The sequence below is a fragment of the Centruroides vittatus genome, unplaced genomic scaffold (genome assembly GCF_030686945.1).
Source record: "Centruroides vittatus isolate TY-2023 unplaced genomic scaffold, ASM3068694v2 contig_459, whole genome shotgun sequence".
Taxonomy (NCBI): domain Eukaryota; kingdom Metazoa; phylum Arthropoda; class Arachnida; order Scorpiones; family Buthidae; genus Centruroides; species Centruroides vittatus.
Window position 1 is genome coordinate 707,291 of NW_027122255.1, and position 26,038 is coordinate 733,328.

Genomic DNA, 26,038 nt, shown 5'->3' on the forward strand with positions numbered 1-26,038 from the left:
TAATCAAGTACATATTTAGAAAGTTTACTATAAATAAGCATAATGTTTCTCTTTGAGTTTAGTTTCTTTTTGGATTTGTTCCATCCTATTGTAAAAGAGAGCAGTTTTATCATTCTTATTGTGGTTTAACTAGGTCCACAATGGGCATTTATAGTTAAAGCATCATGACTACATATTAGTTAAAGCATCATGACTACATATACATGACTCAACTCATGACCTCAGAAAGAAACAAATAGAGAAAATACAGTACTTTAAACTTTTGACTTCATGCGTGTTTTCAAAGATGGGTCCATAAATTCAATAGTGTTTTGGGTTGTAATTTTGTAAACTGTGGTCCAATGAAGTTGGTTTTATTTTTAAAATTGTTATTTTTTTCGTAAAATAAGAAATGAATTTTATGATTGTGTAGTATTTTTACTACTATTGCTTTACTTTTCGTCACTGCACATGATAAAAACGAATGAGACGAGATCATAAGAAAACTGAGTTTATTGTCTTCCTTGCATATATGGTGCATGTCTTGACGACGTGGCTAACAAGGAACAACTAACAGCCAACAGTCTTACTGGGTGAGTTCGAACTTGTTCCAGGAAGTAATGACTCGTACCATCCGGGGTTCGTTGCTTGTTTTTCACGACAATTAAGATGTAAAGGGTGGCATTTGCCGCAATCACATGGTTTATTTGTATGATATATAATATAATGCTTATTAAGTTATCTGAGTGTATATTTACATTAATTTAGTTTATCTCAATATAATTAATAGATGTATTTTTCATATAATTTTTAATATCTGAAAATTAAAAATATGCATTTAAAAAATTAAAGAATTTAAAAATAATGATTTTAATTCTTGCAATTTCATTTCAGAAGTCAATATTCATTCATGATCTTCATAACACTAATAATGTAATTGTTCCATTACTTGAAAAGGATAATAATTGCCAAATGGTATGATCTTATTATTATTAATTTCAAGTTTTAATGAATTAATAATAAATATATTTGTATTACTCTTATAGCAAACAATTTTAATATTATAATACAATTTTTCAAAAATATGCTTAAACTAAAACATTGAAGTTTGATTTGATAAATTGAACCTTTTCTCATTTATTACTTAAACTGCCAAATAACAAAAAAATATCATTCACAAAGCTAAATTATTTTTATTCATAACAATCTCCCAAATACTTTCCCAATTTATCAACTAAGTCCATCTTGGCCAGCCAAAACCCAAATTAGTTGTAAATTATTGTATGTTTTGGGTTTTGGTCAGCTATTTTGTGAATTGGCTAGACTTTAGACATTGGCCACAACATACACATGTTAAGTCACACGAGTGCATGGCCAACGAAAGGACAGGAAATACGAATAAAACAAAACTTTATTTTTAATTTTATAGAAAAAAAACAATTAACAAAACACTTTTCTCCTTCTCGCATGATGATAGGCAGGATTCTTTTGCGACTCCAACTCAGGACCTTGCACACGTGTAGACGAAGGAGGAGTAGACAAAGAAAAATAACACGTGGTTCACACAAAAGAAGCGCGACTCAATGATAGTGAGTTACAATGAAATATTAACCGAAATATTATAAACTAAGACTAAAATTAACTTACAAACTATAGAGAGGAGAAAGAAGTGTTAGATAGATATAGAGAAGTATATGAAAGAAAGTATAGGGGGTACCCAGGATAATGATACGTCCTCGAGATCTTCGGGTCGGGGAATTATGTTTAAGACACTGGCTACTATCTTTCTTCTTTTCTAGTCGTATCTCTGTTCCGCTGAACGAGCTGTTCCAATTCTCTCTCACCATCTGCTCCGTCTCAGCTCCACACTAAGAATGACCGTTACTCCATTCGTGTGCCTCGGGGTCTTTTCACTCCTTTGTCTTTCCCCTTACTTCCTGGAAAAGGACTGCCCCACCCGCAAGGAAAGTGAAAATCGAAAGATCGAGAAATAAGGGAAATAAAGAACAAAGAATTGAGGGATTAATGTTATGCTTATGACTATCGCGTATATACAAAATTATGACGTACCGTCACACACATATAGCCAGGGGCGAATTCTCTGGGCTTGCTTAGCATGCGCCACATGCTTAAGAGAAAGTTTTGACTGTCAGTATACTTTTTATATGAAAATAAATATGTCAATAATAATTTATTCTAACATATAAACTCTTTTATTGTTTGTGTTTGTTTTTACATTGACAGCTATCGGCTAGTCGTTTTAAGTCAGTGCAATGCTTGTGGGAACTCACATTGCTCGATCGCTTGCTTGTGTGGAGGTTTGCCATGGCAAACAAGTGCACGCACAGGTCGTCATTCGAAGCATTTAACACAACCAGATTGTATCAAAAGCTTGCGGTATGCAGTCAGAATACATGTATTGTGTACAGGGCAGATTTACTGATACATAGGGACTAATAGGCTTAAGCACCAGGCCCCCAGTGTCAAGGGCCCACAAAAATTGAATTATTATCATAAATTTTTAATACTTTTTCATTATAATATATTTCATATATTTCATGTGTAGATATAATGGGCTTTATAATAGTCCAAACTTTTTTATTCATGTCAAATAACGTTTCTGCCTATTGTTTATTAGTGCTATAGATAGGCTTATTATTCTTATTATAACTTTCAGCATGCTCAAAAATTTTGATCAGGATTTACCCCTGCATATAGCTTGTCTTTAGTTCTCTCCCATTAATTTTCTGTATGTTTAATCCAAGACATAATTGATAATGTAGACATTCCTACTTGAATTTGCATCTTCAAAGCTGATAAATTTCCATTAATTATCCTCTACCTATATAATGAAATCATTTTTGAAAACTTTGATGCATGATATGATAATTTTCATCATCATAAGCTATAAACTCACTTCTATAAAGTGAATTTTGACTAAAAATAATTATGTATGTGAGAATGAGTGGTTCCAGTACAACTCTGTTCCACATACCAGATGGAAATATTAAGTTAAAGGAATATCAGTAAGATCTTTGTCTGTCCTGACACCAGTTGAAAAAAAGAAAAGGTTGCATCTGAACTTGTAATTCTATTATCTTATCTTCCAAGTGGCTGAAGATATAATTTAAACTTGATCGGAATTTTAGGAGGATTTACCTTAAACATTAACAACATTAATTTCGTGAGTTATGCAAAATACATGGGCCAACAATGGAGTTATGCATTAAATCAATCTAAATGACAATTTAGGACATAGTTATGGTTTTGTATAATAAATATATAGTTACCATATATACATTAAAGGAGTATCTTAAACTATAATAAGAACAAAAAGTTAGGTTTGATAATCAAGTATGCGAGGATATCTAATCCTAACCTGTAAGTCTATTCTGACGAGAGAGAGAGTTTACATATTTGATTTAAATATAATACCTCATTTCGGTTCATTTTCTTCTGAGTCATTAGTGGGGCTGACTGTGGTTTCCTGCATTTGGCGGGAAACTCGTTCAGTTTAGGCACGAACTTTCTTGAGAGTTCAGTTTCCAGTTCCAGCGTTCGGCATTTATGTTTGGCCCTATTTATAGAATCTTAGTTGTCCAATAATCTGGAATAATTCCAGTCCCTGAGGAGAGAAGCAACAAGGATCTTCATTGTTGAGTTGATATCAAAGTCAACATCTTTCCTCAGGAACTTCCTTCAAAATTGAAAGAAAGTTCCTGTGACTCATAACTGTAAAACAAACTTGTTTGTAAAACCAAACAAAATCTTTTTGTTTGGTTTTACAAATTGAATTTTACAAACAAAACAAATTGATTAAATTTAAAAATTTCAACAAATAAAAACTTTTGGTTGCTAAAATTTTTTTAATTTAATCAATTTAAGCAAAAAGTTTCAGATTCTCACATGTACATTTAAAACAATAGCTTAACTATGAAATGCTTCATTCTTTTGTGCATAACAAAATTACTCAAAACTAAAGATAACATCATTATAATTTTGGTTTATTTGTCTCATTTTTTAAAAACTACTGTAAAGAAATTTTTATATTAATTACAGTAATATTTATGTACAGTTTAAAAAATGTTTAAATAACTTTGACTTAGAATTAATTTATAAATAAATATCTTTTTTCAGATATATTATTCTCCTAGCTTTTTATTTAATCAACAACCTACTAATGATGGAAACTGTGAATCTATATCATGTTCCTTAAGTTCAAATTCAAGTGAAAATTGTATGTACAGTATATATATAAATATCAATAATATATAAATTATACTGATACATTTATGTCATTAATTAACTATATAATTTCATCAATAAAAGTAAATCAAAATTTTGAATTAAAAGAAATTTTAAAATGAAATTATTAAATTTGTTTTCTTTTATTAAAAATTAATAAATGTCTTTCAGACATGTTTTTCTATCTTAAAAATGTATGCAATTTGAAGACAAATATAAAAAATAATTTAGTATTCATTTCATACCAAAGGAACACAATTAACTAAGAACATTTCAAATTATTTCCACGTTTGTCTTCAAATTGTGCATATTTTTAAATAAATTTTTTATCCTGGATTATTATTATTTTTAATAATTTATTTGTTACCGAAACTATAAAACTAATATAATAAATCATGTTACAATAAATTATAATAAAATATTACAGTATGATTATATTAAACAAAATCATCAGATTAATCTTATTGTCATAATATTAACTTGGTTGAATGTAATTTTAAATGTTCATTTAAAATTGATCTTAATTTATAACATAATTTCAGTTTAGTAAAAACAGTTTCAAAGCTTGATTTAATTTTGTTTTAATAAGATTTTGCTATTTTATGTCATTATAATTTTTATTTATAGTATCAATGAGGATTTATCATTGCGATCAATCTGCATATTAATTATATTAAAATTTCAGTTTGTGTGTTTTTAATGTTTTACTGATTTGTAGAGTAATACTTCAAAAAGATTTTTGTATAAGAATAAATATCATATTTTATAGAATTATTTGTGAATACTATGATACGCTTCTTGTCTAGTCTTCTTAATGGCTTGTGAGCACTAAGATTGGCTTTACTTTACCGCTAGACTTATTACACCACCATAGGACATCAAATTAGATTTAGAAAAACACTATTTTATTTTCAGAATGCATTTCGGACATGGAGTTCCTCATCAGCTCTTTTGCTACAAAATTAATAGGAGCCAACAAGTATTTGTGTTCTTATTAAGAACAGTTCTCTGTTTTAGTTTATATTTACTGTTGTAATGGAGTTTATTGCATACAAATGTGCATTTATTCTTTCTCAGAATAATTACTAACTTCTTTTAGAATGAAAAAATATTTTTTAATCAATCATACATGATTTGTAATGATTTAACAGTTTCTAGTCATAAAAATGTTTTTTCAATGTCATATGACTTCTTTATGCTCATTTGAAGAAACATTTTAAAGATTCACATATAAATAGTTGGAACAACTAAACCTTGAACAAAACCTTTTAATAAGCAGCCATTTTATTATCTATTGGAATGCTTTCGATCATCATCATCAATTCATCTTTATTTGTATTAGGCCTTGGCCTGTTACAAGGGGAGTTTTGTTTAACATTCATTAAATAAGCAATTATGTAGTTACAAATTTTTTAACAAAATTATACAAGTTATAAATAGATTTTAACGTAGCCACATGGAAAAAATAGACATTTCTTTTCCGAGGAGCACTCATTTAAATTATTTAAATCGGAACTTTGTCTTAGGAATATTGTTTTTTTCGCATCCACAAACCAGATAGAATTTAGAGAAGTTTTCTAAACACCTCGGACATACAATTTTAGAATAGATATAAATCTTGTTATCAATGGTTATTATGTCATTATTAAGGCGAAGCTGGATGAAGAACCCCTTAACACCAAAGGGAAAATTAAGCTACATATAATTATTGATATTAGGTATTATATTATATGAATTCGGCAGATTTCGTGTCCGGATATCCTCCACGTCAAGTATCAATGAATTCTCCATTACATTTCTAGTTAGTTGTTTACATAATTCTTCACTAATCTCCGGAAGGTGTATAAACGGGCCCATCGAAATCCAAAATTGTTAATTACTCTGGTCAGCTGACTTACCCAGTTCTTTCTCGATTCTGTTTGTAATGATTTCCGATATAATTGGTTCAAAAAAACTAAATAACAGCCGACCACTAAAAAAGACTCTGGTTTAATTCCACCAATGCGAATATAAAACTGGAAGTAGTATGTGATTGCACTAGATGACCAACCGATTTCCTAATTAATAGTAACAAACCTCCAGCTGGTCGACCAAATCTTTGTGGCCTTTGAGCATTTTGCTATATAAAATCCAAAACTTATCTTCTAGGGATCTCTTCCTTATCTTATTTATATCTAATATCCAAGTCTCTGTAAATCCTATTACTTCATGCGATTGTAAAAACTGTATGACAGGATCTTTATAGATTTTTTTAAATAGACCTTGGATATTCCAAAAGCTTATACTTATTTTGTTTAGGATAGCCTGAATATTTTCTTTGACTTGGTCTGGAGGTAACGAGTTTAATGAACTCTCCTGGTGAAGATTACAATTTTCCTTAATATTAGTCAGCTTTTTAACCTCTAGTTCCAATCTTTCTTGCTCACGACTCTCTGTATCAGCAGTCTGGCGACTCATAAAATGACTACAGTTGGTGTGAATGCGGGAGATTGTTCTGTTCGAAATTGTTGGTTTAGTGTGTTTAGTTGATTGACAAGATAGTCATGTCAGATTGGAATGCTTTCGATCATTTTTAATGACCTTCAAGAACAAAAATGGAATGCTTCAGATTTGTATATAATGAACTTTATTTTGGAACGTTTTTAAATTTGAACTTTCTAGTGCACAATCTTGTAAATATAAAATTACAATATATATGCAATAATATGTAGAAATAAAGTAGATACAAACATAATAATGAATAAATAAATACGTAAATAAAGTAACATAACTGCAAACATAAAAAGACCACAATTGCGCCTATTTCTTTAAACCATCCTTTTTGCCTACTAATATATTTATATTACGCCACTCTCCAGTTTAGTTGTTTTTACAAAGTGCAGTTAGTGAAGAGTTAATAACTTATTTACAGAATTATTAAAACTAAATGAACTGAATGAACTGAAATTCATATACATTTTTACATCAAAATATTTGCTAATAACATTGTTTAGTTCCAGCATTTTCCTACATTTTTTGATTTTATAATTAATAAATTTATCTCTCTTTCTCCTACTATAAAATCTCTTCTATTATTTGCTTTGTCTTTCCTTCTCTTTATCTTTCCTTTCCTTTATTTTATGTTGGCTAGTCATTACTGGTTGACCAGTTTAAGTTTATATGTTTAAAAGTTATTAAAAGAAAATCTCTGATATTGTCATGACAAGCAACATGGTTGTATGAGATAACAAGAACAGACTATTTAGGCAAGATGGACAACATACATGTTGCTTTCTTGGTTAATGAAAAAGAAACAAAAAAGAAAAATGCTTTCATATAATGTTGAACATATGAATGGTTTGAATATTTATTTATAAAACTAAGAACTGTTGGATCATCAGGATAAGAACTTTTTGGAATTAATTAGCTGAAGAAAGTTTGAATCTATTGCTGGAAATTACAGTAAAGCAACTTTGTTTCTGTGAATAACAACAGTAAAAGAAAGATCAGGATACACTTAGAGATAGCAAAATAACTTAAGCCAACTAGCCAACTAACAAATTTTTTCTTTCTCCCCCTTTTTTTTTTATTAATATATTTTATATTTCTCTCTTCTTCTGCTTACTTATCTTTAGATATTTTCCTTTTATATATTTAATTACCATTTGCACATTACTTATTTTGTACTTTGTCACATATATTATAAACTATCATGTATGCCAAACGTTTTTGACATTTGCACAAACTGCCTAACTCTCATTATATTTTGTAGAATAATATTGACTAATAATATAATAATAGTGTTTAACTCTTTGTCTTGCACCATAACGAGCATTATATTCTAATGAAAACTTATTCAAATAGATGACCAGATGCTACAAAGCACATATTGTAAAGAATTTAGTAAATTTTTCTTGTTTCCGATTAAGGGTATATCTACAATTCTGAGAAATCCAAGTTGCTGAGGATTCAAGCCAGACATTCTCAGAAATTTTCATAGATGTCAGACTGCCTTTGTAACTTCATTGCGATATAGCAAACCCATGTTTGGTCCATAAAAAAACTTTCTTAATGCTCACAGGATATTTTAATATCATTATCTTTGCAGTTTTCCATAAATGGTATTTTTCTTTTGTTGATTGATAAGCAATGAGTCTTTCAAAGCTAAAACTTATCTTAACATTAATCAATATCAAATATTCCTTATGTCTTCCAGAAATACTGTATTAGAAACAAACGTTCGTTTTCGACCTAGTTTACGAGTCTGCTTCAGGTTCTGCACTTTCAAATTGAATGGTTACTGAGTGTTTCAAAATTAGAATGTTCCAACATTTAAACTCAAAATTTATAATAATACTTACTTTTCCATTGTACAAAGTCAAATGCAAAGGAATTTGCTTAAGATTCCTAAGAGTTTAAAAGTATAATGCACATAGCTGTTATGAGAAAACAAACAGGAATTACTGAAAAAAGCTCAAATAATTTGAGATGCTGAAGTCTACAATATGGGAAATAGTTCATACTGGCATATAAATATGCAGGACTGTACTGGACAGCATCTATTTAAGGAAGATTACTGAGAATCTGTAATAGTTGTTTGCAAGTAGATAAATGTAATATAAATATTCTTAACTTGATAAAGTGCCCCAAGGAAAGCCACTTTATGAAGATCTAACACAACAAATCATTTGATGCATGATAAAGTTACCTGAAATAGCCAAAGAGTTGAAATGTCTGAAATCTACAATTCAGTCAATTGTACAACACATTAAACATACTGGAAATTTATGCACAAAATGTATTAACACAATCTTATAGACTGTAGAAGATTGTGTTAGTGCATTCATAAAAATAGGAATATAATTGCATCCAGTTTCGTAAATTGGGGTACAACAGAGTAGTGTTGCCACCTTTACAAAATCGCTGACCCGGATGGCAGGTCAGGTTTGTTCAAACAGAAGTTCCTGATGTATGTGCAATGTCATTTTACAATGCAAAGAATAATGTGCATGCTGGTTCTAAATCAGTTACTGTTAGGGACTAGGAACTTGTGTAGGAGTAACGTACAACATACAAGTAAAGAAAAAAAAAAAGATTGAGAGGCAGGTTGAGCATCACACGTCACCATAAACAGAGTAACATGGTGGAATGGCAGATGAGTTTCAGTGAGTATGAGGTCTTTCATTGTTCAAATGGTGTAAATTTATAACAATATTTGTAAGAACTTTTTTTCATCATAATTTCAAATTTCTATGAAATTCCTGGACAAAATTAATAGTTCACCCAGACAATGAGACATTTCCTGGGCTGTCTGGGTGAAAACGGGACAGGTGGTAACACTACAACAGAGCTAGGAAAAACAGTGCATGTATCTACAATGCAGAGATACATCAAAAGAATGGGCTATGGTTTCTATTGTGCTAAATAAAATCATTTCTTACTGTGGTAAACAAATGTAGCTTTGCTTGGACAAAAGGCATCAGAAAGTGATTTATGAAAAAATAGGAACAAATTTTATAGTCAGACAAATTATGTTTACAGATTTTGTATGGAAATATTATGCATAAAGTAATCCAAATGCAAAATGAGGCAACTACTCAGATTGTTTTGTGTAAATGGCACAAAAAGGCTGCTTCTGTTGGCGTTTGGTTGTAATGTCAGTGAGTAGCATCAGGAAACTATTTTTATAATAGCACCATCATAACTAAAGACTATATTGACATCCTTGAAACTGTTTAAAGCCATCTAGGACAATTTTATTCATCACATTGCCAAAGTAACACAAGCTTGGTTTCAAAGACACAACATTCGCATTCTGCCATAGTCTGCTAGAAGCCATGACACAAACCCAATTGAGAATATTTGGCAATATTTAAAGAGAAAAGTGAGTCAGCAGAAGCCTTGAACATTCATCAAATTCTATTTGAAGTTGATCAATGGCTTTAGGGTTTCTGCTCAACTTTCTGACAGAAGAATGGGACAGAATTCCATTAGAAAAAGTGTAGATTAGTAGAATCAATGCCTTATAGTATTGCTGAATTTATTAAAACCAGCAGGGAGATGATAAAATATTAATTACATATTGACTTACAGTGTATAAACTATTTTAAGTTCTGTAGATCTGATTTGAAATCAATTAATGTTTTTATGTACTTAAAGTGAATTTTAAAAAATAAAACTTTTAGTAAATGCTAATTGTCTTTCTGCTGTAGTGAGGATATGAACTCCTTTGCATTTGACTTGTATATATCTTTTTGAATTTTTACTTCAAATAATACTAATAAATCTTTGTTATAATTACAGATGACGATTATGATTACTATGACGATACATGTAGTGACTGGAATGCTATTATATATTCCATTCCAGGACTAGACAGGTATTTTTGTAAATATACTTTAATTAAAATAAAAATTCTGTTAAAGAAGCAAACTATTTTATAGGACATCAATAACAGTGCACATAAAACCATCAAAGAATAATAAATGCACTTACAACTTATATTTAATGTGGCTATATTCAAACATTTCATTTTGCAATTCTGATGGATTAAAAACTGCATTAATTCCTCAATGCAAATGCACAAAGGTAATATATTTATAAATTTTATTTTATTTTATTATTAAAAAGATTATATTCAGCAGTAAATAGTAATTTGCTTAAAGCAAATGAGAAACTTTTACATATATTCATGATTATCTAATGCAAGTTTTAATCATATTCTAAAGTATGCAGTAAAAGTTTGATTGAAATTGCAATACTTAAACAGTAACATCACAATATATACTTATTATTATACAATTTATATCAATCAATCTTCTCCATTGAAAATGGATAGGTTGAATCCTGTAATTTTGTTCAAGTACGTTTTTATTCTCTGACTAAGCTAGAGAACAAAAACTCTTGATAGAATGACATGGATTCAGACAATAAAAAATCAATTGCCCTTAGCTGGGACCTTTCCCCAATCTATTCTAGTGTAAAGTGCTATGTCAGACAAACTTCAGTGAGCATCCTTATGATGTGCCCTGAACAACTTGTTTCTTCTGTATTTTTCCTATTATAGTTTAATTCCTGTTGAATTACTTTTATTTGATTTTATCTCAGTCCACTTGGCTTTCTTTATAGTTTTTAGACATTCCATCTTAAATAAATAAATAAATTATATTTTTTAATTATCCATGACAAGCATTTCTAGCAAGTTTAACAGTATATTTCAGTAAGGGCCATGATTAGTTTATTTCCAATATAATACACATTTTTCCTTTTAATAAGCAATAAAATAACTTTTCTTTATAACTTATCAAAAATATACTTTAAAAATTTCATTGAAATATTTTCAAAAAACCTTACTCTTTTCTAAAAAGGCGTTCAGTTCAACCTATTTTTCTTGGAGCAATGTTTGAGGATCTTCCTCAATAAGTGTATTTCATTTATTTAAATAACTTTTTTACAATTTTTAAAAATATTATTAGGTGTATATTTATTAATATTTTTATTTTAGGAACTAATTGTAGAATTTTTCAATCTTAAAACTGGAAATTATTGTATTGGAGTAAGTATTGGAATTTCTAACTTAATTTTTACATAAAAGAAATTACAAAATTTTATAATACAGTAATCTGTGCATAGAACAATGTTTTCTTGGAAATTGGATTAAATGAAGAGTCTATTAATTTAGCTTTTTAATTAATAGGTTGAACCACTTCACAGAAAATGCTATGGAGAGGGTTGTATAAGACTCATTGGAGGTTTTGTTAATGTAGAGAAAAATATGGGTAATTAGCATAATTTTTACATTTTTATTCTTATTAATAATAATCTGAAAAATATAGTTGAACTAGCTGAAGAAAATGTCAAATTGGTTTAAAAAATAACAAAACTCTACAAAATAGTCCTCAGCCAACAATGTTTTGTTAGTTGAGGACTATTTATATCGAATATTTACATGTCAATGAAATCTGACATGGTCTCAATGAATTTCATTGCTTTCCTTTCATCCTCATCTAAAGGAAACCAATTTTTCTTTTTATGTGTTTTCGTATAGTCTTGTTCCATCATCTTTTATAAAAATATTTGCAAAGATTAAATAATTTCTCTCAATTGAAGAAGAAAGTAATTCTTAGTACAGCATTCTGTAACAAAACAATGTAAAATGATATATTTCAAAGTAACACTGAACAGGATGGGAAAAATAATAATAAGTTTTTTAAAATACTTTCAAAATATACGTTAGATTTGGTAAAGTAAATTACGAGTATTTGGATGAAACAACACCAATTAAATGGTAACCATACCACTTAGCCAGTTGCTTGTCATTATTTTGATTGTGTTCTTAATAATTAAATTGTTTTGTTAATTTACAATTTTCAAAATAGAAGTAAGTGAAATTGAAATTAACTGTGTTGTTGTGTTTTTGATGATGGATTGGACTATAGGTAATGATGTCACAGATTCCTTTGCTAAAATAAACTTGAAAAGAAATTTGATATACTTTCTTGAAGTTTTTATAAAATATGGTAGAAAGGGTTCATAAGAAAGTATATAAATAGAGAGAGATAAATTTTCTGAAAAAATTTTGAGAAAAAATAAAATTCAATAACACTGCGAATTCAAGTTACAAAATTTTCCATTGTTTGCGTGTCAGATTCCAGCCTTTTGGCTAACAACTTAGATCAAAGTGTAGTATCTGCAAGTGGCCCTTATTGCTTAAGCTTTTGGCTTGCAATAGGCTTTCATCTGGTGCAAAATTAAATGAAAGCAGGTCATTTTTTACTAGAGTTTCTGGGAAAATCCCCTTTAGATGTAGGAAGAAGTCACTGCCTGCCATTGGCTTATTCTAAAAAACTGATGTCATAGCTGGTCTCTGATGAAGGACAACAGCTAGTTCAAGACTGGCAAAACAGCTGGGAAAGTAACCATAACTAACTGACTTATCAATTCATCCCATATATAAAGGATTACTTAAAGAACAGCTGGATCATCATAAATCCTAAAATCACTTAGTTCCTCACTGGCCAAGGTAGGTTCTATACTTACCTCAAGCATTTTAACTAGAATCAGACTGATCAATGTCCAATATCTAACAAACCAAACAGAACACTACATCTTCCATTGCCCAATGCTCAAGACTGAACGGCATTATTTGACTTCAGTGGAAAGCAATGGTGGCACCTGCCAGGGGTCTACAAAGAACTTATCTCTTGTACAACTTATGACTCCCTCTGCCAGCTTATCAAGAAGTACTTTCATATCACATCCGTCCCAGGCTACAATCATTAGCTCCCCAGGTTTTGACCTGGGGAGCTGGGGACCCATTCAGCTACATGCAAGTTAAGTCATATGTCCTGTAACAGCAATGCTAAACTGTTCATCCTGCTTCAATCTTCATGTGTTTTTGCAACTACTCTTCATAACTGTATTATTTCATATGTTCTGTATTCATCGTTTGCATCACTCAGCATCTACTATGTAAAGTGCAGACTCAAGGCTGCTAACGGATGAACCAACCTTGTAAATAGTATAACAGTATATAGAAAACTTTGTTCTGGAAAACTCATGTATAAATTATACATGTTTTGATCTTCTCAGTTATGCTATGTGGGACTGGACATGTACCCTTATAAGATCTGAATAAGTTTGTTGTTGTTAGATGTAGCCATCCAAAAGGGGGATACCCACTGCAGATACCTTGCCAAGTCTAGAAACCCATTACCTAGTGCCATGAGTGCCACACAGTAAGTTTAATGAACAGTTCAGGTGAGGGAGCTGAGGGAGAACAATCTCTCATTCCCTTACAGCTGACACATTGGCTGGGAGCAATCACATATCAGTTGAATCCAGACCAGGTTTCCCTATCTGTCTAGCATAAGCTTTTCTCTTGTCTGGATTAATTTCCAGTACTGTCTTGTTTAATTGCCTAACAGGGACATCAGTCATCTAGCTTAACCAGACTTGGCACATTGGCAGAAGTTAGATGCTATGCATCTGACTTCTGCCAAGTGGTGCAGCATTGGACATTGCATCCCAAAGCAGTGTCTGAGAGGGGATGTCCCTTAGGCTGATTGAAATTGGCTCTTGTATGCTTTCACACCTCTAAAAATAAATAATGCAATTTATAAGATAAATTTAAATCTAATTATTAATTTTATTACTTGATGATGATGATGAATCTACCTATCTTAGTGTCAAATTACAGCATAAAAGTGACCCATAATTTTCAGCTGTTTGGTTGATATATTCATATATAGCAGCTATGGTTTATTGTTTTATAAAATTTGAATTTATACAAACCAAAATTTGAATAATGTATACTACAGAATGTAATTGAAGATTTTAATATGGAAGAAATAAAAGTTAAACTAGTTTAACTGATTAACTTTTATACTTATAATAACTACATTCTTATGTAGAGGGCATTCAAAAAGTTCCCAGAAAATATAAATAAAAAGACAACAAATTGAATTTAGCTCTTTATTTTTCAACGTTTCCATTTAAGTTAAAACATTTTCCATATGGTATTGCCACCCTTCTAAGCCCTTCTATTAGGAAATGTTTTACTTGATCTATTTACTGCCAGCAAATGTCTGGAATTAAAAAGTCTGATAGGGCTAGATCTGGACTATAGAGAGAGAGTGTGATAAAATCTCCTATCAGCATTAATGCACTACTGCCATGGTAGATCTTGCAGAATGAATTCAAATTTATTGAATCTTTGTTCATAGATGCAAGGGTAATTTCAAACTGATATAACACCACGCATAAGTATTGTGTAGTGTTGTCATGAATACCTGATAAAACAAGTCACAAGTTTGCTACACAGAATTCTGTTTATGAATAACCACTTTCCAGGAACTTTTTGAATGCCCCTCATCATGTAGACATGATACTTTACTAACATCATTCTTGTAATCTTTGAAAAAGACTATACAGTTACTATGCCCTATGGTGATTATCTTGTGAGGAAAAAAATCAGTTTCAGTTTGTTTTGAATTGTCCTCAAGTATTTGATAAATATATTTTAATTATAATAATTTATAAATTTTATATATTTTAAATTAGATATATTCATCATTAAATCAAAAGAAGAAGCATTGATTAATCCATATTTTGCTTTTCTAATAATTATTCCTGTAATGTGCACTTTCATAGTATGGATTTTAAATAATCATTGTAAGTATTTCATTTGAATTTAGCTAATTAAATTTATAAAGAATTTTAATGAATTATTCGCTTAATAATTTTTCATTAAATCTATTTGGTAAATACAAAGTTTTAAATATTGAATTACAGAAATTGTCAATTGGTATTGCTAAAAAATTTCAGATGAAAATTACTAAACAACATATAGTTTTGCCAAATACTTTCATTAACTACTTGGTAAACTTTGACATTCAAAGAACACCGGGATGAAATCAACACCTGTTACCGGTGTTGGTGAAATGACAGAAAAAATATTGTAAACGCTTTTGAACCTTAATAGTTCTTCTTCAGACGATATGAAAAAATAGAAGCGACGGAACACAGAACAAAAAATAGAACATGGATATTTAAATAGAAACAAACCCACGTCTTGTGTAAAATTGTTGGATTGGACATGCGCATTCGATATGGGTAGATGGTGATTAAAGATCCGTGTCCAAGAGGGCCTGCCATGCCAAGATAACTTACAGAAGATGTCCCACCATCTTGGCATCCTCTGCAACGGGAAGGATTCCCCCAATCCCAACAGACTCCTGGGTGTTTACTCTATATCTCTTAAAGACCACAGGTGTGACAGGAACCTTATTTATGTCAGTTCAACCAAATGCTCTGTGGGAATCAGAATACATGAGCACAATGCAGACATTTGGCATGGGAGGAGATCTACTGCTCTTGCGCTTTACGCGGCCGACCCTGACATCGAAGCGGCCTTCAACCAAGCGAGGCTCATCATCACCTCGCCTCATCCTGAGCACCTGAGGTGGTTGGAGGCCATCTCCATTTATAAATCTAGCCGCTCCACCACGTGTATTAATTATAAAGAAGAACTCAATTTGTCCATCGCATGGCAGGCCCTCTTGGACACGGATCTTTAATCACCATCTACCCATATCGAATGCGCATGTCCAATCCAACAATTTTACACAAGACGTGGGTTTGTTTCTATTTAAATATCCATGTTCTATTTTTTGTTCTGCGTTCCGTCACTTCTATTTTTTCATATCGTCTGAAGAAGAACCATTAAGGTTCGAAAACATTTACGATATTTTTTTCTGTCATTTCACCAACACTGGTAACAGGTTCAGGCACGTTACTTTCATTAACTTTTACTTCTGATATCTTAAGGGCAAAGTTATTCTCTATTTGTATTTTACTGAAGATGTTATAAAATTTAAATAAAAATTTTTTAAATACTAAATAATTTATTTTACTTTTAAAATAAAAACTTTGTGCATAAAGATTTCTCACTTTTACTTAAACAAAAATGGAACTTACAATATGTCCTAAAATTTAATTAAGTTATATTTTTCTGAATAGTTAAAACTAGTTTAGGACAGTTACATGTTCTATTCACGATTTAGTTGTTTTTAATGAAGCAACTGAAATGCAAATAATAACATGTAACTATTGCAAATCAATTTTAACTACTGTTAAAATTTATTGGTTAACCAAGTTTTCGACCATCAATATAAAGGATGGCCCAAACTTCTTATTCATTGTTCATTAACAACTAAAAAGTTTGTACCACTAATTTTAGGAGCTGTAATCATTTAATATTAAATTAATATAATTATCATTTAATTTTCATACATTGAATAACAAATAGTAATTGTAAATTGATATTTTCAGTGAGAAAAGTACATTATATTTGTTCTTCACATCACAGAAACAATGAGGCAATTGAAACTGAAATTGGTATGTGTTATTTATATAACTAAAAACAATTTTGTAAGTTCAATAATATTTGTAATTGCTATACTTTCTAATACAGTTTAAATATATACACTTAACAACTATTAATTATATTAGTTAGAAATAGTTAACCAACTCCAGGACAGGTCTGGGAAATATGAAGCCCAAGTTTGGATAGGATTGCTTCAAATAGAGAAATACAGACTAAAATGTTTTATTGATATTCAACATTTTTACAAAATTTTCAGTTTTAGATTTAAGATAAATTGCACTTTCCTTGCTTTCATTTGAGTGCAAATCTCAAGAATTTTCTTCTTAATTTTATGTTATTTTATATTTTTTTTGTTTTGTTTTTGGCACCCTGGACCATGCTGTCTACTTGCTGTGCTCAAAAGCAGACCCTGACCAACTGTTATGAATAATTATAGCTGTTACATCTATAATAACTTATCATTAAATTATGAAAAGTTCATTATTTCTTAGAATTCTTAGTTGAGAGAAATAGAAGCTATCTAACCTTATCACTTTTCTCAGGATGATTCCATAATATCTACCCTTTTTTTAGCAATTTCATTACAGGTTTAGCCAGGTCCATAATGGGGTGGCTGGTGATGAGGGACAGGGCCCACATCTGGATAGACCATGACTCAAAAAATTCTTGGAAGTTTTGAAGCCTGTTTGGATTCAATTCCAGGCTCCCAGAGCAGTAGGCTGCCACCATAACAAACCATTTGAATATCTATCCATGCATAAAAATCTACTCATGAACAGCAAAATATGAATGATTTACAGAGCAGCCAATAGGGGCAGTAGAAGCACCAAATGTTTATCCCCTGTATCTCCTAAGAGTCTGCAGTACATCCAGTTCTGTAGGATCAGAGTTGCTTGTATAGATCCCTATTATCTTTATCAGTTTATTGTATAAGTTCAAATATATCCTGTATAAATTTTATATGTTATTGCATAAGATTGATAAATTATTTAAAATACATTAATGCATATAATTCTTATTAAAATTAAATTTATTAACATTAATGTTATACTATATATATATATTCTGAGTTTATAACAAATAGAATGAGTCAAAACTCTCTATAAGTAAGCAAACAGTTTTCTTTATTATGCATATGCAAATACTTCTTCAGATTGTTTATGCTTTGTAGTCTTTCCTGGTCTATTTTGGTTTTAATTCCCCACAAATAAAAAAAAATTACAGAAATGAAGTCAAAAAATTGAGTTCCCACTTTATAAAACCATGAAAATCAGTGTAAGAGATTTTTGTAATTTACAATATTTCTTAGTCTTAAATCTTATCTTTTTTTAAGATTGAGAATAATTTTTGAAAGGTTTTGAATAATAATAATGATGAGACAATATAAAGTATTTGTGTATATATATTGTTTTTGAACTCTCTTGCCTTTTTGCTCTTCCATATTTCTTTCTTTGTCTTTTGTGGACACTTAACAGAAACAGGGTGAAGGGTTGTTGTTCTATATTAACAAATGAGAAAGAAGAAAATAAGAAACCAGGGAATAACCAGATGATAAAAAAAAAAAAACAAAAGTGTATATGATCAGACTCCAAGCAAGAGATGTGAAAATCTGGAGAGGACATGGAATGTATTTTGAATTGGATCGTGAATTGCTGGCAAAGGTGGCCATCTGTACAAAACTAAAGACGACAATATTTTCAACAGTACATAATGAAAAAAACTAATAGATGATGATAAAGTCCTTACTTGATTTCATGACATAATGTTTGTAATCCATTTGATTTTTTTTTTCTTTTTGTTGTCTGTATTCAATCTCATAATCAGTCTTCTATCCTATCTCTCTTTTACTTCTTCCTTTATCTTCTAGTTTTAGACAAAATTGCATGTATATTTAATTTTTGAAAATTTTCATAGCCATAACTTTCCTCATTTTATATTTATGTCTGTGGATATATTTTCTATCATAGCATGCTTGAATGAACTGTAATGTGTAAAAATAAATTATTTAATTGAATTTTTAACCTATGTATCAGAAGGATCTATGTTTGATTTATTTCAGATTGTCACCTTCTCTCCACTGCTTAATATATCATCACAATTGTAATAATTTATATATAGTTAAGTTATGTTATTTTTTGATTTAAATCAAATATGTTCAAGTGAATATAATTTTTAATATGTTATTAATTATTGTTAATTTTTGTAGTAACAAATACTGGATTTCCTTTTTACTGTTAATATTTCTTTTGTAGAATCTTCAAGCAAAAAAGTAGAAGTTCTTCTTTTGTTTTGTCAAGACTGTATAGAATATGGCAGAAAATTAAAAGATCTTTTTGAGAACTGTTTCAAAGTTAAAAAAGTAAATTCTGTGTTAAATTTGGAAGATGAAGTCGAAATTTTAAAATCAGGAACTGAATGGATCTCCCATCATCTAGAAGAGTATCTAGAAATATTTAAAAAATCTGAAACAATAAAAAAAGTTGTTATTATAGAGTCAGAAAAAAGTGTCTATTATCAGAAATTGAAAATGAACAATCAGATGGAATTCCAAGAACAGGTATTACATGATATATTATTATTAAATTTAATTTAAATTTATGTCTAATTGAAGATATTTACTTATATCTTTTAATTAAAAAAGTAATTTTAAAACATTGAGTACATAAATATATAAATTATATACTGTAATTTTGAGCAGATAATCGATAAGTTATTTGTGTTTGAAAGTTAATTTGAAAGGAGTGGGTTATACGGCAATTTTAAATTCCAATCATTACCTAAAGTTGACTCTCACTGGCTTTTTGGACTGACAGTTATCTATTCATGCATTCACAAGAAATGGCACCAAGTGTTTAACTATGATATACTGCCCACTATTTTTTAGAGGTAATTTTTTTAGAGGAAATTAGAGGTAAAATTTTAAAAAAATCATATTTATTTTTACACTTAATTTACATAATTGGGACAGTTCAAAAACACCTGCAATTGAATTATGGGCATGACCAGTGAGTGCAGAGGTGAATTTCTCAGTAGCTATATATATAGTTAAGTTATGTTATTTTTTGATTTATCAAATATCTTGAAGTGAACTTCTCTGTTAAGGCTGTGATATATATACTTGAGGTATCATGGATGGCTGTGGAAGTGCAGCTTCCCTTGTATTTTCTAAAATATAAATACATATTGTGCAATTATTTTCATATCTTAACATACTTTGAATTAATTAAAATTAATATTTTATTATAACTGCATTATGTATCTTATTACAAATTTCTATACTAAATGTGAAAAAAATGATAAGATTGCTATTGTATATTCGAATATAAATTCGTATATGCATGTTCCCAATGGAAGCGCTGTATACTGGATAGCTTCCACAGCAAAAATATTTGAATTGTGTAAAGCAGCCAGATTATACATATTCACATATGCATTTTACGGTACACCAAGCTCACGCAGATTAGTTCGTGGATGCTACACACCAAAATATCATATAACGCTTCCAACGATTCTATCCAGGGCTGGCACAGCTTCCATCATCAAATATCACCATACTGTTATATTAATTATTAAGTTAGCCAAATAATAGTTCAAATAATCCAGAAATTAATATAATTATTATAGGATACAGTGATATCTTTGAACACTAAATTTGACTCAGAGTTCAAACTATGCTTTAAAGTTTGAATGGCATATTCAGTGAAAAACATGCTCAAAGAATAAAGACAATCTGTTGTGCACTCAAGTTGTCTCTCTCTCTCTCATTACACTCATATGTTTTAAATGCTTTTTTTCTGCTTTATTTTTGGTATGTTTGATTATAAATATTGTGTTATTTGCTGATGTAACAATTTCTTCCTGCAGTTTTTCTTTGTCAACAGCTTTGGGCATCCTGTACACTTTATATTCTTTTAAAAAGTTCCTGTTGGGAAATTTTGAACTAATCACATTTGACATGTTCCAAGATTAGGAGAATCTTCCCCATACACATTACAATTCTTTTTTACTATTTGTATGGCATTATATCCTTTCCAAAACTCAGTATAAATGCTTTTCATCTGAGGATATTTCCACTTGATTTTATTCAAACAAACTATGAAGTAAAAAGTTTAAAACATTGCTAATGTGAGATTTTATTCTTTGTTTAGAAGCTTAATGTATTAAATTTTACAACTGTTCTAATTAAATCACATATGTATGTTAATTAATGACAGTTGTCAAAAATATGCAAAAACTATCTGTTCAACCAATATAATCTTTACTTATTAACTATGATAGCTGAGAAGTGTGGGTAAGCAACAAAATCTAAGAGGAAGGTTGTAATATTGATGATTGAAATGAAGAAGGAACTTATTGTGAAGCTTGAAAGCAGTACAAATGTGATAAATCTTAATTCTTTTTGTCCTTACTTTTATTGATTTCTGTTTTTATCCTTGTCTACTTTGGACTTTGTTTATTAATAGAACTTATTACACTGGTGTAGTTTCCATATAGCAAATAGAAGAGAAATTAGTCAGAAAAATCAAAACAAAATATCTTTATTTTCACCTGTACACTCTGTTTTTGTTTTTAACCTGATAATCTTACAGTAAACCTGCTGAAGAGGGACTAAGTTCTTTATTGTCTACTATTAATACATCAACATAGATGTAAAATATTCATAAAAGGGTTCTTAACATAATGTTATCCCTTTAAAAAATTTGCTTATCCTGTACTGTTATTTTATCTTATTGGACTCAGTTTTCTTTTTCTATAATCATTTTGGCATTTAAAGAGGAAGAAAAAGGGAAAACGATTTACAATATAATATTGGATAGTTGACAAGGGATGGTTTTCTAGTTTGCAATTTTTTGCAGAGGCGTAGCCTCAAAAAAGTCCTCTCCGTAAGTGAAAATTGTTTTGGACTGTCATTGATGTTTGAAACAATGAGAAGAAAAAAGAAAAAGACAATTTTTGTATTTTCATGTTATTTTATATTTTAATGTAAATGTTAATACTGTTGGCCAAGTTTTTATCTTTATTAAGTTCATCAATTTGTACATTAACATTTAAAATCAACAAAGACTATAGCAAGATAAGATGGTAAATTGGTCCAAAAGTAGGTGTCGGTAAGTGGCTAATTACTGACCAATATTAGATCAAATTTTTCATGAATTTTGAGATTAAGTACAAAAATGTGACTTTTGAATTTTTCAAAATTTTGCTATTTCTTTGTGTTAAAATGCAAAGTATAAATATGCCATTATTGAAAAAATAAAGCATATAAGATGATGTACATTAGAAAACTTTTTGTTTTCTATTTAAATTTTGCACCAAAGTTTGAAAAAAATGTAATTTTACTGGTTTAGAACAGGGCTAGTTTCAACATTTTTTAGAAATCTTTGAAGTTACCTAAATTGAATGAAAAAAATTTGCTAACATTTTCAATATGCAAAGTAGTTAAACAGTAGTAAGAAAATAAAATAAAATTTAAAAACAATCAATAAAAATTGTCATCACATAACATCTAGAATATTTTTACTTGATAAGTTTTTCTGCACTGATAACCTCACACTACTATGAGAGCAAAGAAAAAACTAACTTTATTCAATTTTGTAAATATAATTATTAATAACACTGATACTATCGAGTTTATTTTAAATTACGTTTTGAATGAAATTCAAATTTGAAAATGATTAAAAAAACAATATTATAGATTAAAGCAAAGAAGTAACTTCTAAAATTTTGAGGTATGTTTGAGTATGTCACACAATTATATACTACAAAGAAAAAAAAAATATGGGTATCCCCTGTATAACACGGTAGTTGTGTTCTGCAAATCTGTGCTGTGTGCAAAAGAAAAGACTAGTACAAAACATAGCTTCCAAAAGTTAGCAAAAGTATACTAACTCTATTTTTTTTCACAATTAAAATATGTTTATTAAAAAAAAATTCAATAATTAACTAATAATCATAATCAACAATATTGCACGTTAATATTAATTTTTTCTTCGTTGCTAAACACTATTAAATGAGGACATTTTCTTTTTAGCAAAATATCATCATCTGAGCTTTCCTGTTGACCTTAATCTCAATTATCAGCACTATCTTGATTTTCCTCTACATTTTCATAAAATCTTAGGAAAATGCAAGCAAATGAAAATATATCTTTAAAAATTTAATCTTTTAACCTAATAACTTTTAATTTAATCTATAAAACAAAGTGCAGTGTCTTTCAGTTTCATTTGCATTTACAGCACTATCACCAATGACAGCAACATCTATTTTATAGGAAAGTTAAATTAATAAGAAGAAAAACTGTACAATTAGTTCTCATTAAAAAAAAAACAAGTGAAAGGCACAAACCATTGAAAATTTCAATATTCTAAACTCTGGGCAAATATGAGACACCACGCATGCTCACTTGAATAACAAAAAATATTGAATGAATTGCACTTAAAAATTATGACGTTTCGTATAGGAATGTCTCCAATTTTTGTGGTTGGAGTGATATCACACTGTACGGGAGATTTCCTCAATTCTAGAATCGCGTTAGAGTGAAACCGTGTTGTATGAGGGATGTCTGTAATTTGATTTTGTGAATAGAATTTATCTTTTAGACATCAGGCTTTAATTAGCAATATTTTCAGCATAACCACATTGGACATTTAGAGGAAGTTGATTTTTCTGAATTTTCTTGCACATATAATATAAATAGAATAACAGTTGATTTAAAACACTGGGCAAATTTTCATCCTTTATTCGGTTTGGAAAACCGAATAAAGGATGAAAATTTGCCCAGTGTTTTAAATCAACTGTCACTGCATTGTGTCTATGCAAGAAAGAAAACATAAAACACGATTTCCTCAAGATAAAAATAGAATAACAATTAGTGTAGTGATGTATTAATTTTTGGTGCAAAATTTAAATGTGCAAATAATCTAATAACAATGTTTTACAATATTTAAGTAGATTAATATAAGAAAAAAGTTCCAATATTTTTGGAAATATTTACATTATATTACTATATGCTACAAAAAATTATCAACTCAATTGTAACATATAGTAGTTAATTAAAGAAATTGAAACTCCTAAACATTAATTTAAAATATTTACTTTTATTAATCATATTTCAGAATTACAGAAAATATATTTTATTTGAATTATCTGGTATTTTGCTATGATATAAATATAATAATAAAGTTAATTGTTTTTTCTGCACTGATAATCTCATACTATAATAACACCAAGAAATGAAAATGTATTTTACAATTTAACATGGTATTGTTTAGTAATTGTTTGTTAAGACAAATTAACAGAAAGTTTTCTACTAACCTTTTTTTCTTACATTTTACATCCTAGCTTTTGTAAATTGTGTTTAACCTTTTTGTTCTCACAATTATTTCAATAGATACAAGTTTAATACAAATTCAGCATTATGTGACAAAATATCCTCCTGTAATTAATTAATTTAATATTATTTTCTTATTTACAGACATCTTTGCTGCATCAATTTGATATTCTGTTTATACATGCAATATCAAATATCACTTCTAATCTATCTACAAGTTTATTGGATTATTTACATCTTCTTGTTGTTCATTTTAAAGGCGCTTCAAAACTCCAAAATATAACTCCTGAACGAAGATTTTGTATGCCTCAAGATTTAGTTAGATTATATTGTAATCTAACAAACCAAGAGTGGCAAATATGGAATGAAGAACATATATTGAATAAATGGAAGGACAATTCATCTTATATTGAATTTATTAATTTTGTAAATAATTCATCTTGAATAATTCACATAATAAAATACAATTTTATTGTAATAATGCAACCTAATAATAACCTTAAAATATGTTAATGCAACCTACCTCATGTACTGTACAGTACAATATACCACACACAGATTGTATCATCTAAAATATTAATATCCATTGCATGTCTGATCCAGTAGTGTAACAGATTTTCATCTAGGAATTTTTGAACTTTACACTGTAAACTTAACCAGACTTCTAGTTCAAATATAATTATTCAACTCTTTACTTACCTGAAAAAAGTCAGTTTGATAGCATTATCTTGAGAAAAGTTCATCTTTTCCTTCATCCACAAGAATTCAGTTTATCAATGTATTTTTGAAAGAAAGCATTTACGCTCAAACCTGTTTTTGTGCGGTATATGAATTTCAATCAAATTGGTATACCGCACAAAACAAATCGCACAAATAAAAAATTGCACGAAAACAGGTTTGAGTGTATTAACAATTAAAATATAAAACACTTTCCTGCATTAGTTATAAACTTTGTGAATTGTAAATTATTTAACAATTAATGTGATATTAATTAATTAATTGTAACGCATCATTTATTTCATTAAAAATGTATAAAATTATTAGTTTTTTTAATTATCATTAAAAAATAATATAAACAATGAATTTATTTTGTAACAAACATTAATTGGGTAATATCTGGAAATCTAATTAAAATTATTTAAAATTTCTCTCAGATTTATGTTAAAAAATCATTCATTACTACATTTATACTACAGTATCCACAAAGATCTTATATGTATTACTTAAAAGTTATTTGTAATTGTTCCTTTTCTTTCTTTACACAAGTTTTGATTCTTCCTCATGTTCTAGATATTAATAAATTCTAACCATTTACACTGGGGGATCCCCAACAGGGTCATTAAGACATTTTCAGGAGCCAATCAAAAATGGCTCATTAAAAACTATTAGTCCAATGTGTTATGTATATGTTCAATAGGTACACAATATGTTAATGGACTGTAAGATGTGCAATGCAAAAGGAAAACATGTATGCGTGATAACCAATTAAAACAAGTTTAATTTCGTGATAGTTATAAATATTTATAAGTTCTTTGCGGATTCCCGCTCTTTTTACAATTCCAATTACTTTCTGTGTTCACAACATAACAGTGATCTGGGTAGTTGGATCCTGTCACAAC

General features: G+C 29.2%; 1 protein-coding gene across 3 annotated transcripts in view; it reads left to right on the forward strand.

Moving 5' to 3' along the window:
• LOC136977435 (uncharacterized) overlaps positions 1–24,877 on the forward strand; it is a 40,925-nt gene extending 16,048 nt beyond the window's left edge. For 2 of the 3 annotated variants that reach the window (XM_067272923.1, XM_067272924.1), the window contains exons 6-15: positions 874–954; positions 4,117–4,216; positions 10,507–10,582; positions 10,647–10,791; positions 11,708–11,758; positions 11,900–11,981; positions 15,265–15,375; positions 17,035–17,100; positions 19,342–19,646; positions 24,564–24,877. In XM_067272923.1, coding sequence (XP_067129024.1) covers positions 874–954; positions 4,117–4,216; positions 10,507–10,582; positions 10,647–10,791; positions 11,708–11,758; positions 11,900–11,981; positions 15,265–15,375; positions 17,035–17,100; positions 19,342–19,646; positions 24,564–24,863 — 1,317 coding nt within the window. In that variant the 3' untranslated portion in view covers positions 24,864–24,877. Of the gene's footprint in view, positions 1–873; positions 955–4,116; positions 4,217–10,506; positions 10,583–10,646; positions 10,792–11,707; positions 11,759–11,899; positions 11,982–15,264; positions 15,376–17,034; positions 17,101–19,341; positions 19,647–23,120; positions 23,278–24,563 lie in introns of those variants that run through there. The other variant, XM_067272925.1, reaches the window with a different exon arrangement.
• Positions 24,878–26,038: the final 1,161 nt, after the last annotated feature.